We start from the raw sequence: 15,279 nt of genomic DNA, 5'->3' as shown, positions 1-15,279 counted from the left end.
GGGTTTCCTCCCACATTCCAAAAACATGCATGTCAGGTGAATTGGTCGGTCCAAATTTTCCCTAGGTTTGAATGATGAGCGAATGAGTTGTCTGTCCCCGTGTGCCCTGCGATTGGCTGGCAACCAGTTCAGAGTGTCCCCTGCCCACTGCCCGATGATTGCTGGGATGGGCTCCAGCACCCCCGCGACCCTACTGAGGATAAGCGGTGTAGCTAATGAGATTTATTTAACTGTCCCTCAAAACTCCACCGAGTACTGCAACTAACTGGTTTTAGATTTTTATTTAATAGAGTATGTTTCATAAAAGATGTGATTTTCGCCTCATTCAATTTTCTTGTGTTTATTATTATTTCCAGATAATTAAATCCACTTTATGCTAAATTCAATAAGAAATTATCATCATTTGATTATGTGATTAATCGTTTCATCAGTCGGTTAGTAAAATAATTGTTGGTTGCAGCCTGCCATGCAACCTTCCACACATTAAAAGACTGAGGCAATAATGACCATCCCCAATCTCTTTATCAATTTATACATCATATATCATATATTTCAGAAGGCAATGTTCCTATTTGGGGCATGAGAAGGAGTGCAGAGGGGGATTGGGAGGGGTTGTACACATGGAAGACATAGCGTCTCAGCCCTACAAAGCCTTTAGTTGAGGAGGCGATGGGGAGGTGGGGGCCGGGGGGAGTCCTTTGTCCCAATTAGCAGTCGATTACTAGGGTACGGATATCAGAGCCCGGATAGTGGCCTTATTGACGTGCGTATATTTGCATGTGGAGCAAAACAAAGAGCAGAAAGGCCTGATGTGTGCATGCGAAGGCAGCTGGGCTATGAAAGAAATATTTCTCCGCTCTCCACATCTGCGCCGCCAGCTATGTGACTGATTATTTTTGGGGCGTCGCGAGTCAGCATGCCCCCAGGAGGCGGGAGAGAAACAAGGGCCTCTGTTTCTTGAGTGTCCAAAAAAAAACCAAAACCCCCCCAACCCCTTTTCTTCTCTGCAGCCGCACTCTTGCATTGCTCCCATGGATGAGGAACCGTAACAGACCATCTCATCATCTCATAAACGTGTCAATTGACATCACTCTTCATCAGCAGGGGGGGGGGGTGGACGGGGCCGGGGGCCTTCATGGTTTCCATGCAGCGGCGGGCCTGATGAGTGGGTCCCCGGCCGGGCGAGGCATGCCATTCTTCTTCACTTAGTCTGACTCGGGGCTATTGTGGAGCGCAACAAGTGGCTCTCTGAGGAGGAAGAAAGGGGAGGGTTCAAGGTTCAAACCCCAACCTTCCGTCGGGACGCCCTCTCTCTGTTTTCAAATTTGTACAGCCACAAAAAGAGCCGTCTTCTTGCCGCCTGGAACATCTTGAGGGAGGAGACGCGAGAGAAGGTTAAGAAGATTCACGAGCTGTTTATCTCACGAGGGCCGCACTGACGCTCGCTTGTTTGAGAATATCAGGTGAGTCTTTTCAACTTTTATTTGAGACTTGTGAGTTATTTAATATTAAACAAATGTAAAGAATGCTTCAATATGGTTTTGGGTGATTTTTGTCTGCCAGAAGCCGATGAACCTCCATGATCATTAACTTAAAAGATAAAGATGCTCCAGCTACAACTCAGAGTTAGATCCTGAAACCCACTTAAGGTCAAGAGTTAAACAGCCTTAGACATTTAACCCTGGTTAAATCTGTGGTTAAATCTGAAATAATTGAACTTTGACAGCACAAGGTTAGTTTACTATTTATTTAATTTTAGAATTATATCACAAATTTCTTTATTGGTTACGTCTCAACATTTGAATACATTTTTGGAATTTGGGTTCATCCACATTTAGTTTTGAGTGTAAAGTGTACTACAGAGCTTAACATTTTCATTTTTTGTCTAAAATAAAACAAGGCTCGCATTTCAAATCTGAATACTTTATTTTACTGATATTCATATGTATTTGCTGAAAACATGACTTGGCTCTTACATAACATCAATCACCAGGGCATAAATAAAATAATCGCAATCCCATAAAACTTCACAATTAAAGATTTTGTAATACATAATACTTTATTCAGTTTACCTTTCTTGATGAGTTTTACTTCCCCTATTAAAATTATGTTATCTAGTTCTGTTGCAAGAGCAACCTATGCACAGGCCAGATCGTAATTATATGCTATTGTCTTTGGTAAAGGTAGACGGATTACAGCAACACATTGTTTTGGTAAACAATTGGTAGTCTTCCATATTCCAAAATCTATGTCATAGTTATTATCTAAAGGTAAGATTTCCAATTTTCCTTTTTTTTTACCTTTTTTATGTTGTGTTTATTGTGTGTTACTGTGTTCTCATCAAAGAAACATTTCATGGCTATTCGTTTTTTGGATTTTTCCACTCTTTCAATGACTGAGGTTGTCTTGGAACACACTCTGCCAAATTTGTTTCTGTATCTTCTTTTTGTATTGAAAGTCTTTTTCATAAAAGAGGATAATTTAACAGAATAAGTGTCTTTGTAAAGCTGATTTTCCGATGGCGATCTGTTTGAAGTTAAAAAAGAACTTTTAAAGAAACACAAGTTCAACTTTTTTATCAGGAACAAAGCTTGCTTTTTAGGGATCTTTATTAGGTGTAAAATTAATTACCCAGTAACATTGCTCAATGGTTCAAATTCAGGGACGCGTCCCTCTCAAAACTTTCTTTCACAGTTTTGAAAGATAAATTGTGTTGAACCGAGCTAAGTCAACCACTGCGTTACCAATGGTTTTGGGACCAGCGACCTGGGATTTTTAATCGGTCATCTTCTTTCAGCTGGCTCTAATTAGTTTTCACTATGTGAATGCTGGCGTCCCGATAGCCCACATTGAAACCCATCCATCCATCCATTATCTGCACCGCTTATCCTCAGTAGGTTCCCAGCTATCTTCGGGCAGTGGGCAGGGGACACCCTGAACCGGTTGCCAGCCAGTCACATGGCACACAGGGACAGAAAACTCACTCGCTCATTCACACCTCGGGACAATTTGAACTGGCCAGTTAACCTGACATGCATGTCTTTGGAATGTGGGAGGAAACCGGAGTGCCCGGAGGAAACACACGCAAGCACGGGAAGAACATACAAACTCCACACGGTTCGATCTCATGACCTCAGAACTGTGCCGCACACACGCTAACCACTGCGCCGCTGTGCTGCACATTGAAACCCGTCACACACGATGCTCACGCTACATGTCCTATTGACTGAATGCACTGAAAGTCGGGCAGCTGAAATTGAGCCTAAGTCTTTTGGGGTTTTTGTTTCACAAACTGCCATTCCTTAGTACCTTTGCGAGCTAGTGACTCACCAGAAAATTAAGACAGCAGGGACAAGTCATTATATTTTATATGTCCGCCCCGCTGTCAGGATGAAAAGGAACCATTACAATGTGATAATAATAAGGAGGGGGGCAATCAAGTTTGTCAGGGGGGGCTCCCAGGAGAAAGGAGTTGATGGTGATTTAACACGAGGTGTGTCTCAAAGATAACACAAGATCCAAAGTGGAATGTGGGAATGTTTTAGTTAAACGTCACTATATTTTAAAAAGATACATCCAAGAAATATCCACCCAGGTTATTTAAGGGTTACTTAGTGTTTAATCAAAGTCCAGAGAAAGACATTTATTTTCAGACTGACAGTACCTGCAATCTTCAAAGAAGCCAATATGTATATGTAACATAAGAACATGCTAGGTGAAAGAAAATAATCAGAAACCCTAATCTCTCCTATCACCATCACTCAGCAATGAGCACAAAAGTGACCCATGGCAGGAAACTCGTCACAGCAGGGGGGTGTTTCTCACAGGCTGCTCAAAACCTGCCTGACAATAGACGCTAGTGTCGCTACTAAAAAAAGAAATACGATAGTGACTTCATTTTAACTCACTCGAAGATCAAGACTTCCCTTCATCAAAAAAAAAAAAGATTCAGCAGTTTCCTTTTTTTAAAAAAAATAAGTGAGAAAAACATTGATGATCAGTATGATTAAATGTTGTTGATTTTTCAATAAATAAATATCGATTAATGATAAATAAAATAATTTGTATTGCTAATAAACATGGTTATGAATGGTCTTAGCCAAGGATAAAAGTTTTTGGATTGCCTGTAAATACCACAATGAAAGGTATGCTAGTTAGAGCTAAAACATTTTGGGGATTGTATATAAACAAAGCAAAGAATGGTGAGCTAGCTAAGGCTACAATCTTTTAGATTGCTATCAAACATAGCAATGAATGGGGTGTCAGCCAAGGCCACAATTTTGAGACTGCAGTGGTTTGAATGTTACTTTGTTTGTATGTGAAGATAAGCGCCATGTACAGTTTATCAATGGATACATCTAACATTGATGCTATTGTATTTTAAAAATGTGTTTTAGATACCAAGATGGAGTTTGCCATGACAGATCTGCCATCCCTGGTGTCCAATCAGACGTCTCAAATCTGTGCAGTGGAGTCGGCGACAGAGAATATTCTCCTTGGGAGCTTCTATATCTTCATTTTCTTCCTGGCACTCAACGGCAACAGCCTGGCGCTCTGGATCTTCTCCCACCAGCGAGGAACGTCCTCCCCCGCCAATATCTTCCTGACCCATCTGGCTGTGGCTGACCTGTCTTACGTGGTAGTACTCCCCCTGAGGGCCACCTACCACCTAACAGGGGGGCACTGGCCCTTCGGCGAGGTGCCCTGCCGCTTGGCGGGTTTTCTTTTTTACGTTAACATGTATGCCAGTTTGTACTTTCTGGCATGTGTTGCGGCTGACCGCTATTTAGCAGTGGTCCATGCAGTCAGGTCCCTGAAGGTGCGCCGTGCCCGCTATGCCCACATCATCAGTTTCAGTTTGTGGGTGCTGGTGACCGTCTCCATGGCACCACTGTTGGTGACCCATCAGACACAGGAGGTGGATGGCACAACCGTTTGCTTGCAGCTCTATCGGGAAAAGGCATCTCGCAAGGCACTGATTTCCCTTGCAGTGGCTTTTACGCCACCATTCCTTGTTACCCTGTCCTGTTACATACTCATCATCAACAGTCTACACCGAGGATCCCGGCTGGAGCCCACTCTGAAACTCAGGGCGCTGCGCACCATTGGTCTGGTCCTGCTGATTTATGTGGTCTGCTTCCTTCCCTACCATGCAAGCCGGGCAACCTTTATCCTGGGCTACAACCACCCAGAAGTGTCCTGCCAGACTCGCCGAGGCCTCAGTCTGGCCAACAGACTCACGTCGCTCCTCACATGCCTCAATGGCGCCATGGATCCGCTCATCTACCTTTTCGGCGCAGAAAAATTCAGGAGTACCTTGATGCGGCTTCTGTGCAGAGACAAGGCTTCGGGTGTGTCGGGGGCTACCAGTGGCGAGTTGAAAGGAACACATGAGAGTTCTCTGACTGCTAAATCAGAGTTTTGAAGTAGTCGTTAAATCTACAAAATGTGTTTTAATCATTACTTTGATCTTTTGGATGTTAGGATTTTACCACTTCCAGGCAGCAAACACTTGATCAAAGACTTTGGCAAAGGAACCAAGAGGGAACAGCACAAAGCTGTTAAAAATGGGGCTCCTTTCACACTGTACACCATGACATTTCCCTTTTCTCAAGCACTTGGGCTACACAAAGACAAAACAGGGGTCACATATTCGACCATTGTATCTACCATCTTGGTTTAAAAAAATTAATTGTATTATTCTCTTAAAGTAAGAAACAGCAATTGGCCGTGGCAGTATAAGGGTCTCAAATACCTTCTAGCCAAGATCACACTGGTACAATGCAAAAATGTAAATGTCCGAACAATAAGACACTAAACTGATCTGGTAAACGCTCAAGTTCACTTTGGGCAACATCCTTAGTGAATACTGCTGAAAGGAACATGTATCGCGTCAGAATGCAGTGTAAAGGCTACGGATCAATTATCACAAGTGAATATACTGTTAATGTACTGTTCAGCAGTTTTAGCTGAGTTGCTTAATTGAAATAACCACAAAAATATCTAGTGGTTGGTTTTGAAATATTTCTAAACTTTGTTATGTGAACTAAACTAAAAGAGTTATAGGGTGAATATCCACTTTCATACAGACTCAAATATTTTGTTGATAAAAATCAAGTAAGCACTCTTAAATTCGGTATTCCTTTTTCCGCCCCTGACAATGACTAGATACATTTTTAGGTGATTAAAGGTGCTTTTAAGTCCATAAGAACCTAATAAACATCCATTGCATATACCCTTACGCTAATTCTGTTTATGTAAAACCGTTTTAAGTGTGCTGTATTTATTCCTTTCGATGTATCTAATCAATGCACTATAAGTGCAGTATCTTTAATTTCCCCCCCCCCTTTATACAGACTTTTATCCTACTTTATAATATTCTCAACAAAATGTTGCGCTGTTACTGGGAAAAAAATATCTGATAAATTCTGAGAAAACTAGTTTCATATAAATTAACTAACCTTTAAATATATGAACAACACTCTCCTCCCCCTCCATGAATACTACCCAACAATGGCTTATTCTGTCCTCCCACTTTAAATGTAAGGCACCCTAAAAATAAAAAAATTGGATACTTAAGGGATTAAGGTCAAAATATGACATGAAAATCTGTAAGTCAAAAGATCTAGCGGATTTTGTGATAAAGGGCTATACAAATAAATGTGACCTGACTAGATTTCTTGCAAAACCCAAATGAGGCACTACATCCCTGAGTATTTTTGGTGTAATTTTTCTGACTAATGGATAACAGTATCATGCCTATTTGGGCTCGCTTCTTGTAAATGTAAACATCATTGTAAAACTATCTTAAACAAATTTTGGTAAGATCAGTTTTTATGAATTGTATATTACATGTGGTTTTCATGTTTTCTGGATGATTCTTGTGGCAAAAGCTGAATTCAACATTCATTTGTTTAAAAGAACTGGCCTGTTGCTGAACTACGATAAAGGAAATGCAAACCAGCGTATCAGAATATAGAGCAGAAATTATAAGTTTGCTCATATTCATTTTTAATAGCAATTAAATTCTCCTACAAATTCATTACAAGAAGTTTTACCCTGGGCAATTTCTGAAACTGAGCTATGATTGATTGCTCATTAAAAATGCATATTTGTGTCAAAATATCTTTGGGTTGACTTCCCCTTAACTAATTTACTTAAGAAGAATTGAAACCATACACTGGATAAAAAATTGAATTTGGAGCATTGTAAACCTTTTTATGTACATATAACAATAAACATATTTTAAATGTGTTGTCAATGTGCGATATGTTATATATTAGTTGTGTATTTACAACAAATTCGTCTTTTTGGCACACATTAAGTTAAATGTGAAACTGGCTCCAGGAATGTATACATAAAGCAGGTTTCACCATTTGCTTTTGGAGATTTTTCTTTTGTCATTTGACCTGTGTTGTGGCTTTTTTCAGACGTCTATTTTCCTCCTCCTATTACAGCAATGCTTCCTGTCCATTACATAGAAATGGCAAGACGTTCTTAACCCATGTTTCCTGAATATGGTTAACACCCAACTTCTGCTTTCAATAACATCATCCGGTTACTTTCATTAATATTCCAGCCTCCAAGGTATATTAAAATCAATGTACTATGGTATGTTTATAAAGTAATTTACTCTAACCAATCTCTTTTTTGTGAGTATTGTTTTCTTTACAACAATTGAAAAGTGTCCAAAAAATGATCTGTAGCAGACAAAAAACAAACGCATGACAACAAAAACTTAATTTTGAACGTTTCACACATCCGGCATATGTGTGTGTGTTTGAGTGACTCAAGGGGGATGTCTCAGTTTCAGATGAGGAAGTGAGATTGAAAGAGCACACTTATGATGAAACGTCAAAAAACATTTTTAAAAAACTATTGTAATTAATGCTAGACTAGTTTGGATGCAAAAGGGAAAAGGACCAGACAGGATGCAGAGTTATCACGCCTGGTGTCATGGCAATATTACCCGGTCCAAAACTGAGGATCTGCTCTCAAAGTCAGCCAAAGATGGAAGCTTCCTCATTCGAGACAGTGAGTCCATACAAGGGGCATTTGCTCTGTGTGTTTTGTAAGTATGCTAAATTATAACCTTGCTCTTCATGTTAATATTGCTCATAAAAGTGACATTTTTGCACTTAACTACAGATTCCAGAACCAGGTATACACATACAGAATCCTACCCAATGAGGACAAGAAATTGTCAGTGCAGGTGTGTCACAATTCATTAAATTGTTTTTGAACATACTTCCCAATGGTAGAACAAGGCTAAAAAGATGTACTGTATGTGATCTTTGGTTTAATAAGTTAAGTTACCTGTGAGTGAACAGAAAGTTGTCTACAGAGTGACACAGCAAGGTAGAAGAAGTTTAAGATGTACAGAAAGCTGAATTGCTTAGACAAAATAAGCAGTTCTTTCAAGAGTTGAATAGTGGTTGTACAGCCAAAAATAGCAGAGTGGTTTAATCCAATCAGTAAAGACCAGGAACACAAGAGCATTAACAGACAAAGGCAAGACGAGACAAAAAAATGAAAATTATAGCTAAGAATAGGATTGGTCTATGTTGTCGAGGGAGGTGATTGCAAATCAGCTTGTTGATTTAGTATAAGACAGGAAGAACAGGACATGCAAAGTTATATCAGTTAAAAGAGGTGGAACAGTACCGGCAATGAGCTAAATGGGAAAGGTCAAATAAGGGCCAAAAATCCAGAGAATTCAAAGACGATCACAGAATTATCATTCCAATTTAATGGTTGACAAAAATAGCTTTGAGGCGTAGGTATTTAAAAGCGCAAGTTATTCATTTAGTGGGATTCAGTTTTTAACAGCTAATGCCCCCGTAAAAAGCTCTTACAACAATTGTGTTTTGGTACTTCTCTTGTTGTTCCAGGCTTCAGAAGGAGTTCCTGTCAGGTTCTTTTCCATGCTTCCAGAGCTGGTAGAGGCATACCACAACCCTAACATGGGGCTCATCACCCATTTACAGTATGCCGTCCAAAGGGAAGAGGATGTTGACGACGAACTGGGTTAGCACACTTTCAACAAATTGTTGAAATCCAAAGAAAGCTAGTAACGCCATTTGCTGGTCCTCTAGATTCAAATAATTCCCCGCCACAGCTTCCACCCAGGAACTTCTTAGCCAACGAAGTCAAGAACATTGAGGAGCCCTGCGAGCAGGTTGGCAAACGACTGCCAGACACTTTTCTGATGAGGCTTCAACAAATGGACATGGCCACGTATGCTTCGTTTTTCAAACTTGACAAAATATCCAGTATTTTGTCTGGAGATTAGATACATTTGTGTGTTTTTTCAGGATATCAGAAGAGCAGCGAGCCTTAATCTTTGATTACTTCCAGACATCCATTTCTCTAGATGCTGAACAGGTTAAAATTGGCAACACTAGCCTTCCTGGTCTCAAGAATCTCACAGTCTCAATCTGTAAGAATCTAAACAGGTATGACCGTCAAGTATCCATCCTTTTTTTTTTTTTTACACTTTATTAGAGTTACAAGTTGGCGATATATTCAAAAGTCTCAAAATATAAATACTGTATAGACAACTGATTTTCAAATCACAAGGTTTTTTTTTCGAGGCAGTGAAATATCCCGTATACTGCCAGCTTTGGAGGTCTGCCATAGAGCATTGGATCAGCAGCTTTCGCCAGGCACTGAACTTTCTTCAAAAAAAGTGGGTGGCATGCTTGATCCATTTGTTTCTGGCTTAAAAAAAACAACTTGTCTCTGGCCATTTTACCCTAGATTCCTGAGGATTCGGGCCAATCTGTGTCCCTGAGGCTGGAGCAACTGACAAAACTGCTATACTCCATAGAGGATAAGGTCTCTCCCTCCCAATGTCAACAATGAGCTAGAACATTGGCTTTAAAAACACTGATATCTTTATTTAGGCTATAAATGCTGTGTTCAACGCTGCCGGTTATGAAGGAGGGCATAGAAAGTCCCTTATACCACCTGTTGTCTTTGAGGTACACCTGGAATCTTCTTGGAATTAAAAAGTTTTTGTTTCTTTGATATTGATCTTTTCCTTTAAAGGTCAAGCAAGAGTCTTTGGGAATACCCACCAAGATCTTCGTAACGGTTGATGTAGAAGGTGGAAAGCTACACATAAAGAGGACAAAGGATGCGCCTGATGACAAGTATTTCACGCACAACAAAAGTAGGACCTTTTATTTAGCCACTTTGACAATAGACAATCCCTTGATTTATACAGTACGCGTACGTTTTTATCCATGTGCTTCAAATGTTATCCAGTCAGACAGCTGGTGAAGTCTCAGAAAATGCATGCCAAACTGGTCATTGTGGTGGAAACAGAGAAAGAGAAGATTTTACGCAAAGAGTATTTGTTTGAAAACACTAAGGTCAGTCACGTTTTAGGGCAAAATACTCAAATTCAACCAATCATTTGGGATCTATACCCCAATACTCATTCAAACCTCATATGGGTGACGATTATGTGTCTACATCAGAAAAGAGAAGGTTTTTGTCAGCTGCTTCAACAAATGAAGAACAAACACTCGGAAAAAACAGAACCGGACATGATTACGGTCTTTGTCGGCACTTGGAATATGGGCAAGCATCTTTATTTCTGGCACCAACAAGTAGGAAAGTCTGGAAAACATCAGGCTCTATGAACATACTTTTTTTGTCTGTGAAACTGCAGGGAATGCAAGTCCACCACACAGCATCGAGTCCTGGTTTCAGTGTAAAGGCCAGGGGAAGACCAAGGACGACACAGCCGACCACATTCCGCACGATATTTACGTCATTGGGACGCAAGAGGATCCTCTGGGGGAAAGGGAGTGGGTGGACACAGTGAAAGGTGCCTTGAGGAACATCACCAATATCAGCTTTAAACAGGTCAATTTGTCAGAAAATGTAACTGTGCTGTGTCCATTCTAAATAACTTCCTGACCTAATAGGTAGTGATCCAAACTCTGTGGAACATTCGGATCATAGTTCTGGCCAAGCCAGAGCATGAACACAGAATCTCGCATGTTTTCTCACACAGTGTCAAAACAGGGATTGCCAATACATTGGGTAAAAAAAGTCTAAGTATTATGTGAGAAAATGATCCAGTACAAATGTAAACACTTATTCCTTTAGGCAACAAAGGAGCAGTGGGAGTGTCTTTCATGTTCAACGGCACGTCTTTCGGTTTTGTCAACAGCCATCTGACATCAGGAAGTGAGAAAAAGCTCAGGTGGACAAAATGTGTTCTCCTTGTTTCTGGTTTAGTCTTAAGAACAAGCTTGAAATTTAAACTTGTACGTTTTTGTTTTTTTTTGTAGACGTAACCAGAACTACCTGAACATCTTGAGATTCCTCAATTTAGGAGACAAGAAGTTTAATCCATTTGACATTACCCATCAGTTTACCCATCTCTTCTGGCTGGGTGATCTGAATTATCGGGTGGACTTTCCAAATGTGGTAAGTTCGAAAAAACTGGAACAAAAAAAAATCATACATATGCGTGTTTTGGTCTTGTTAATTATGTACAGGTGTGTGGCTCAATAAACCATCCTGTGAAACGTATTTGTGTTTTGTGATAGGAAGCTGAGAATATGGTATCAAAAATCAAACAGCAGCAGTATCAAGAACTCCTATGCAGAGACCAGCTCAACAAGGAGATCAATGACAAGAAAGTCTTCTTGCACTTTAGTATGTTTTCATGAATAAAACTCAAACTGTAATATCACAAATATTCACAACTACTTTCTTTCTTCTGGATCATAGCTGAAGAGGAGATTACATTTGCACCTACGTATCGCTTTGAGCGCTACACGCGTGACAAATATGCCTACACAAAGGCCAAAACCACAGGGGTAGGTTTGTGTTTTGCCAGATGTTTTATCCCCACCCAGGCTGTGTATATACCATTATTCTTTAAATGTAAAATAAATTGCTTCATTCACCAAAAAGGATAGGAATCTTCAGTAATTTTCAATTTCATTGCGGTACTTTAAGGATAAAATTATTACACAGTGTGTGGTTTTTTTACCACTAGTGGAGCGCTGAATGAGTACATGTGTTTTTAATGTTTGCACCAAAATCTTACAGACTAAATATAACTTGCCATCTTGGTGCGATCGTGTCCTGTGGAAGTCGTACCCTCTTGTCCATGTGGTCTGCCAAGCCTACGGTGAGTTATTTGCAGTGTTTTTTCCAGGCGACAAATATTTCCCAGAATCATCAGTAAAAAAAACAACTGAAAGTGTTCCTTCTCGATTGGCTAGGCTGTACAAATGACATTATGACTAGCGATCACTCACCGGTATTTGCCTCTTTCGAAGTGGGCGTAGCATCTCAGTTCGTCTCCAAACAAGGTTTGTTCATGCTATGGATGATTTTAGCATTCATCCTCTACAAAACCGCTGAGATGTGTGTTTTCCTTTTCCTTTCTCCAGATCCCAACAGTGCTCCCCAAGGCGGTATCCAGATCATGAACTGCAAGGCCACCCTGCTGACAAAGTCAAAGACCAAGTTCTTTATTGAATATCACTCCAGCTGCTTGGAGAGTAAGATAACAAACCTCAGGTGGAAAACATTTTTTCATACTGTGGTACTTAACCACTGATACTATGTGAAGGTAAAAAACAAAATCAAACAACAACAAAAAACTCTGAAACTACTGATTATGGCATGTTACAACAAATTCAGATTGTAGTCTCAGATGCACCTCCAACAAGGAAAGCAATTAAAAAATCTGATAAATAGAAAAACAATTGTGCCTAACATCACTAAGAAATGCGCTGTTATCTACTTTGAATATCACAAACATGTTTGTGTTCATTGACATGATTTAAACGTATTGATAATCGTAATACTTAAATTGTAGCAAAAAGTAGGGGATGCGTTACATATGGATGTTTTAGCACCTTCTAGTGGTTATTTCATTCATGCAGTTGGATTTTAAAAAGGAATGTTTTTGCCAATGTGGCAGTTCAGACATGCACTAATCAGTCATAACCTCAAATATTTACAAGACATCAAACATAAGAATGACATAATGCCCGTTTGAACCACATAGACCACAATGCTTTATGCTGCTGGGCCAATAAACCACATGACAATGAATGGCCAGCCCTATAAAAATGTCATGTATCTGATATTGGACATCTGCAATGCAATATTGTAACAATTATTGTACGGTGAAGAACATATAATATTGTTCACAAATGCAGTTACATCAATAGAGTTTTCAATTGCAGCCACATAAGTATTAAATTGGTATTTCAACTAAGTTTGTTTTTTTAGTGGAGCTGCAAAATCCACCTGTTTCTATTAGAGCCCAAGCAATCTCCTATCACACCTTTGTTGTTTTCTGAAGCTTAATTTCGGAGGCCGTACCTTACCCAAAACCAAACATGTCATCAAATTATTCCAGAAAGTGTCAGGACAAGTGAAGGGGAGAACACGGAGCATTCAGATGGGTCCATCAAAGTGTGGTTTGGCAACCAAGTTGAGGTAAGGATTCCAATGCTAAATAGAAAACGAGCCTGTCACAGAATAACATAAATCTAGTCTATTTGCAGTTGAAGCCAATCATCTCAGATGCTGAGTACCTTCTTGACCAGCACATCCTCATCTGTGTGAAGTCCACTGACTCAGACGAGTCATACGGTAAATATGGCTGAACAATATGGCAGAAAATACATGGAATAGAAAAGTTTATGTTCCTTCCTAGGTGAGGGTTGTGTGGCCCTACGAGCAGCTCAGTTCTGTTATACAGAGTTTCAAGTAGCACTCACGCATCATGGCGAAAAATGTGGCATGTTGACCGGAGGTATTCAGCTAAACACATCTGAAGGAAAACCCACAGAGAAGTTATACGGTGAGTTTTAACACACCAACAAGTCAGAAACGTCAAACTTTTATTCATTATTTTCATGGACACTCAGACTTTGTCAAAATGGAGAGAGAAGACTCGAAAAACAAAAGTGGCGAAAGGAGTTCAATCAGCCAATCAGCACATGACATATCCAACCCGAGCTACATGGAAGTGCCCTACAGATGCGCGCTTGACAAAGGCTGGAGTTACAGCATGCCACCCAGGAGCCTGCCCATCCGCGGAAGCCAGGTGGTAATAGACTCCAAGAAGAGTCCCACTGGAAAACATATGAAACCAGGGTAGGTGCCTAGTTCACAACTGACAAGAGACTTACATTTTTAAAAATATTCCGTTTAACTGGGCAAAATGTATGTATGATTTTGTCTGTTTAGTTAAAAGGTGGATTTTGTCTTTAAGGAATGTCAAGGCGTCAGAGATGTTTGACAATCCGCTGTATGGCGCTACAAGAACAACACAAGGTCAAGGCAAGGACCAAGATTCCACACAGAACCAACTGTTGCAGCCAGATCCCATTTTCATATCTAAACCACTAGAAGGGGACTGCGAACGTCCCCCAGTGCCCACCCCTCGAAATCGTTCCTTCACCTGCTCTGAGTCTAAGCCTCTCGCAGCTGCTGTTCCCCAACACAAAAAACCAGTAGTTCCATCTCGTTCGCAGGGCTGTGTGGTCAACAGTCGACCGCCTCTCCCTACCAAGGCTCGTCCAGGGCTGCAGGATGCGCCGGCCCCTAAACCCAGAGACTACAGGGATACCTCTGAACTCCCAGGCCTGCAAAAACCACCCAGGCCCGGCCAGAACCCAGTCCAAAAGGACTCTAAGCAGTGTTTCTAAACTTTGGTTTGATTTTCAATACCGGTTTGTTGTATGCAGCCGAGTAATTTTCTTGCACACAAGGGGGAAATTGATAAAAGGGTGCCCTGACAAATATGTTGAAAATGTCAGAACCTGAATATCTTATGGTACCACATCTTTTATTTTCAGCTTATCCCCACGTTCCCAAGATGGGCCATCCCATTAATTGACTAGTCCTTCATCATGATCCTTTAATTGCCTTATTTCTGATGAGCTGAATGACTGTTCTGTTGTTAAGAGGACTTTAAGGTCTTAAAAAAGTGCATAGGAAGTTAACCACACCCAGCGACCCTACTGATGATAAGCAGTGCAAATAATAGATGGATGGATAGCTAACCACAAACATGATCAAACTCGCATATCATTTCTCAGACTTCAACCCTATTGAAAATTATTAGTGAACTGACACCTGCATACAATGAATAGAATACAGGTGGCTGATATTTTTTTCATAGATTATAAAAAAAAATGTCTTCATGAAATGTTGTACATAGGCAAAGGTGGTACTAGTAATTGAGGCACACATGCATAGTTGTAATGTTGGATGACTTCCCCCCTA

The 15,279-nt window shown here is 40.4% G+C and overlaps 2 protein-coding genes and 1 long non-coding RNA gene across 3 annotated transcripts in view; 2 read left to right on the top strand and 1 right to left on the bottom strand.

Moving 5' to 3' along the window:
- The window catches only part of LOC148355496 (uncharacterized), a 21,380-nt gene extending 8,906 nt beyond the window's left edge, over positions 1–12,474 (bottom strand). Inside the window, exon 1 of the long non-coding RNA XR_015852267.1 lies at positions 12,288–12,474. This is a non-coding gene — a long non-coding RNA (uncharacterized LOC148355496). The remainder of the gene's footprint in view (positions 1–12,287) is intronic.
- gpr17 (G protein-coupled receptor 17) lies at positions 1,336–7,255 on the top strand. Its single transcript, XM_088349461.1, has 2 exons — positions 1,336–1,463; positions 4,398–7,255. Exon 2 carries the CDS (start codon positions 4,406–4,408, stop codon positions 5,423–5,425), a length of 1,020 nt encoding a protein of 339 aa, XP_088205587.1. The 5' UTR covers positions 1,336–1,463; positions 4,398–4,405; the 3' UTR covers positions 5,426–7,255.
- Positions 7,828–15,279, top strand: inpp5d (inositol polyphosphate-5-phosphatase D). The gene is made up of 25 exons (XM_088350166.1): positions 7,828–8,071; positions 8,149–8,212; positions 8,892–9,027; positions 9,096–9,237; positions 9,315–9,455; positions 9,598–9,688; positions 9,760–9,837; positions 9,906–9,983; positions 10,051–10,174; positions 10,270–10,376; positions 10,485–10,587; positions 10,679–10,875; positions 10,938–11,055; positions 11,122–11,218; positions 11,307–11,445; positions 11,568–11,676; positions 11,752–11,840; positions 12,076–12,157; positions 12,252–12,341; positions 12,423–12,533; positions 13,403–13,482; positions 13,551–13,638; positions 13,703–13,849; positions 13,917–14,145; positions 14,264–15,279. Exons 1-25 carry the CDS (start codon positions 7,905–7,907, stop codon positions 14,697–14,699), a joined length of 3,243 nt encoding a protein of 1,080 aa, XP_088206292.1. The 5' UTR covers positions 7,828–7,904; the 3' UTR covers positions 14,700–15,279.

Source organism: Urocampus carinirostris, chromosome 12, assembly GCF_059441175.1.
Source record: "Urocampus carinirostris isolate Australia breed hairy pipefish chromosome 12, RoL_Ucar_1.0, whole genome shotgun sequence".
NCBI classification, from domain to species: domain Eukaryota; kingdom Metazoa; phylum Chordata; class Actinopteri; order Syngnathiformes; family Syngnathidae; genus Urocampus; species Urocampus carinirostris.
This window is presented reverse-complemented; position numbering and strand designations above follow the sequence as displayed.

What these genes read in the sequence shown, in the direction of transcription:
- gpr17 (XM_088349461.1), top strand. Translation starts at nt 4,406, where the DNA reads ATGGAGTTTGCCATGACAGATCTGCCATCCCTGGTGTCCAATCAGACG.
- inpp5d (XM_088350166.1), top strand. Translation starts at nt 7,905, where the DNA reads ATGCAAAAGGGAAAAGGACCAGACAGGATGCAGAGTTATCACGCCTGG. An exon ending in CAAAGGCCAAAACCACAGGG is followed by an intron (nt 11,841 to 12,075) that starts GTAGGTTTGTGT and finishes AAAATCTTACAG; the next exon opens with ACTAAATATAACTTGCCATC. An exon ending in TCAGTTCGTCTCCAAACAAG is followed by an intron (nt 12,342 to 12,422) that starts GTTTGTTCATGC and finishes TCCTTTCTCCAG; the next exon opens with ATCCCAACAGTGCTCCCCAA.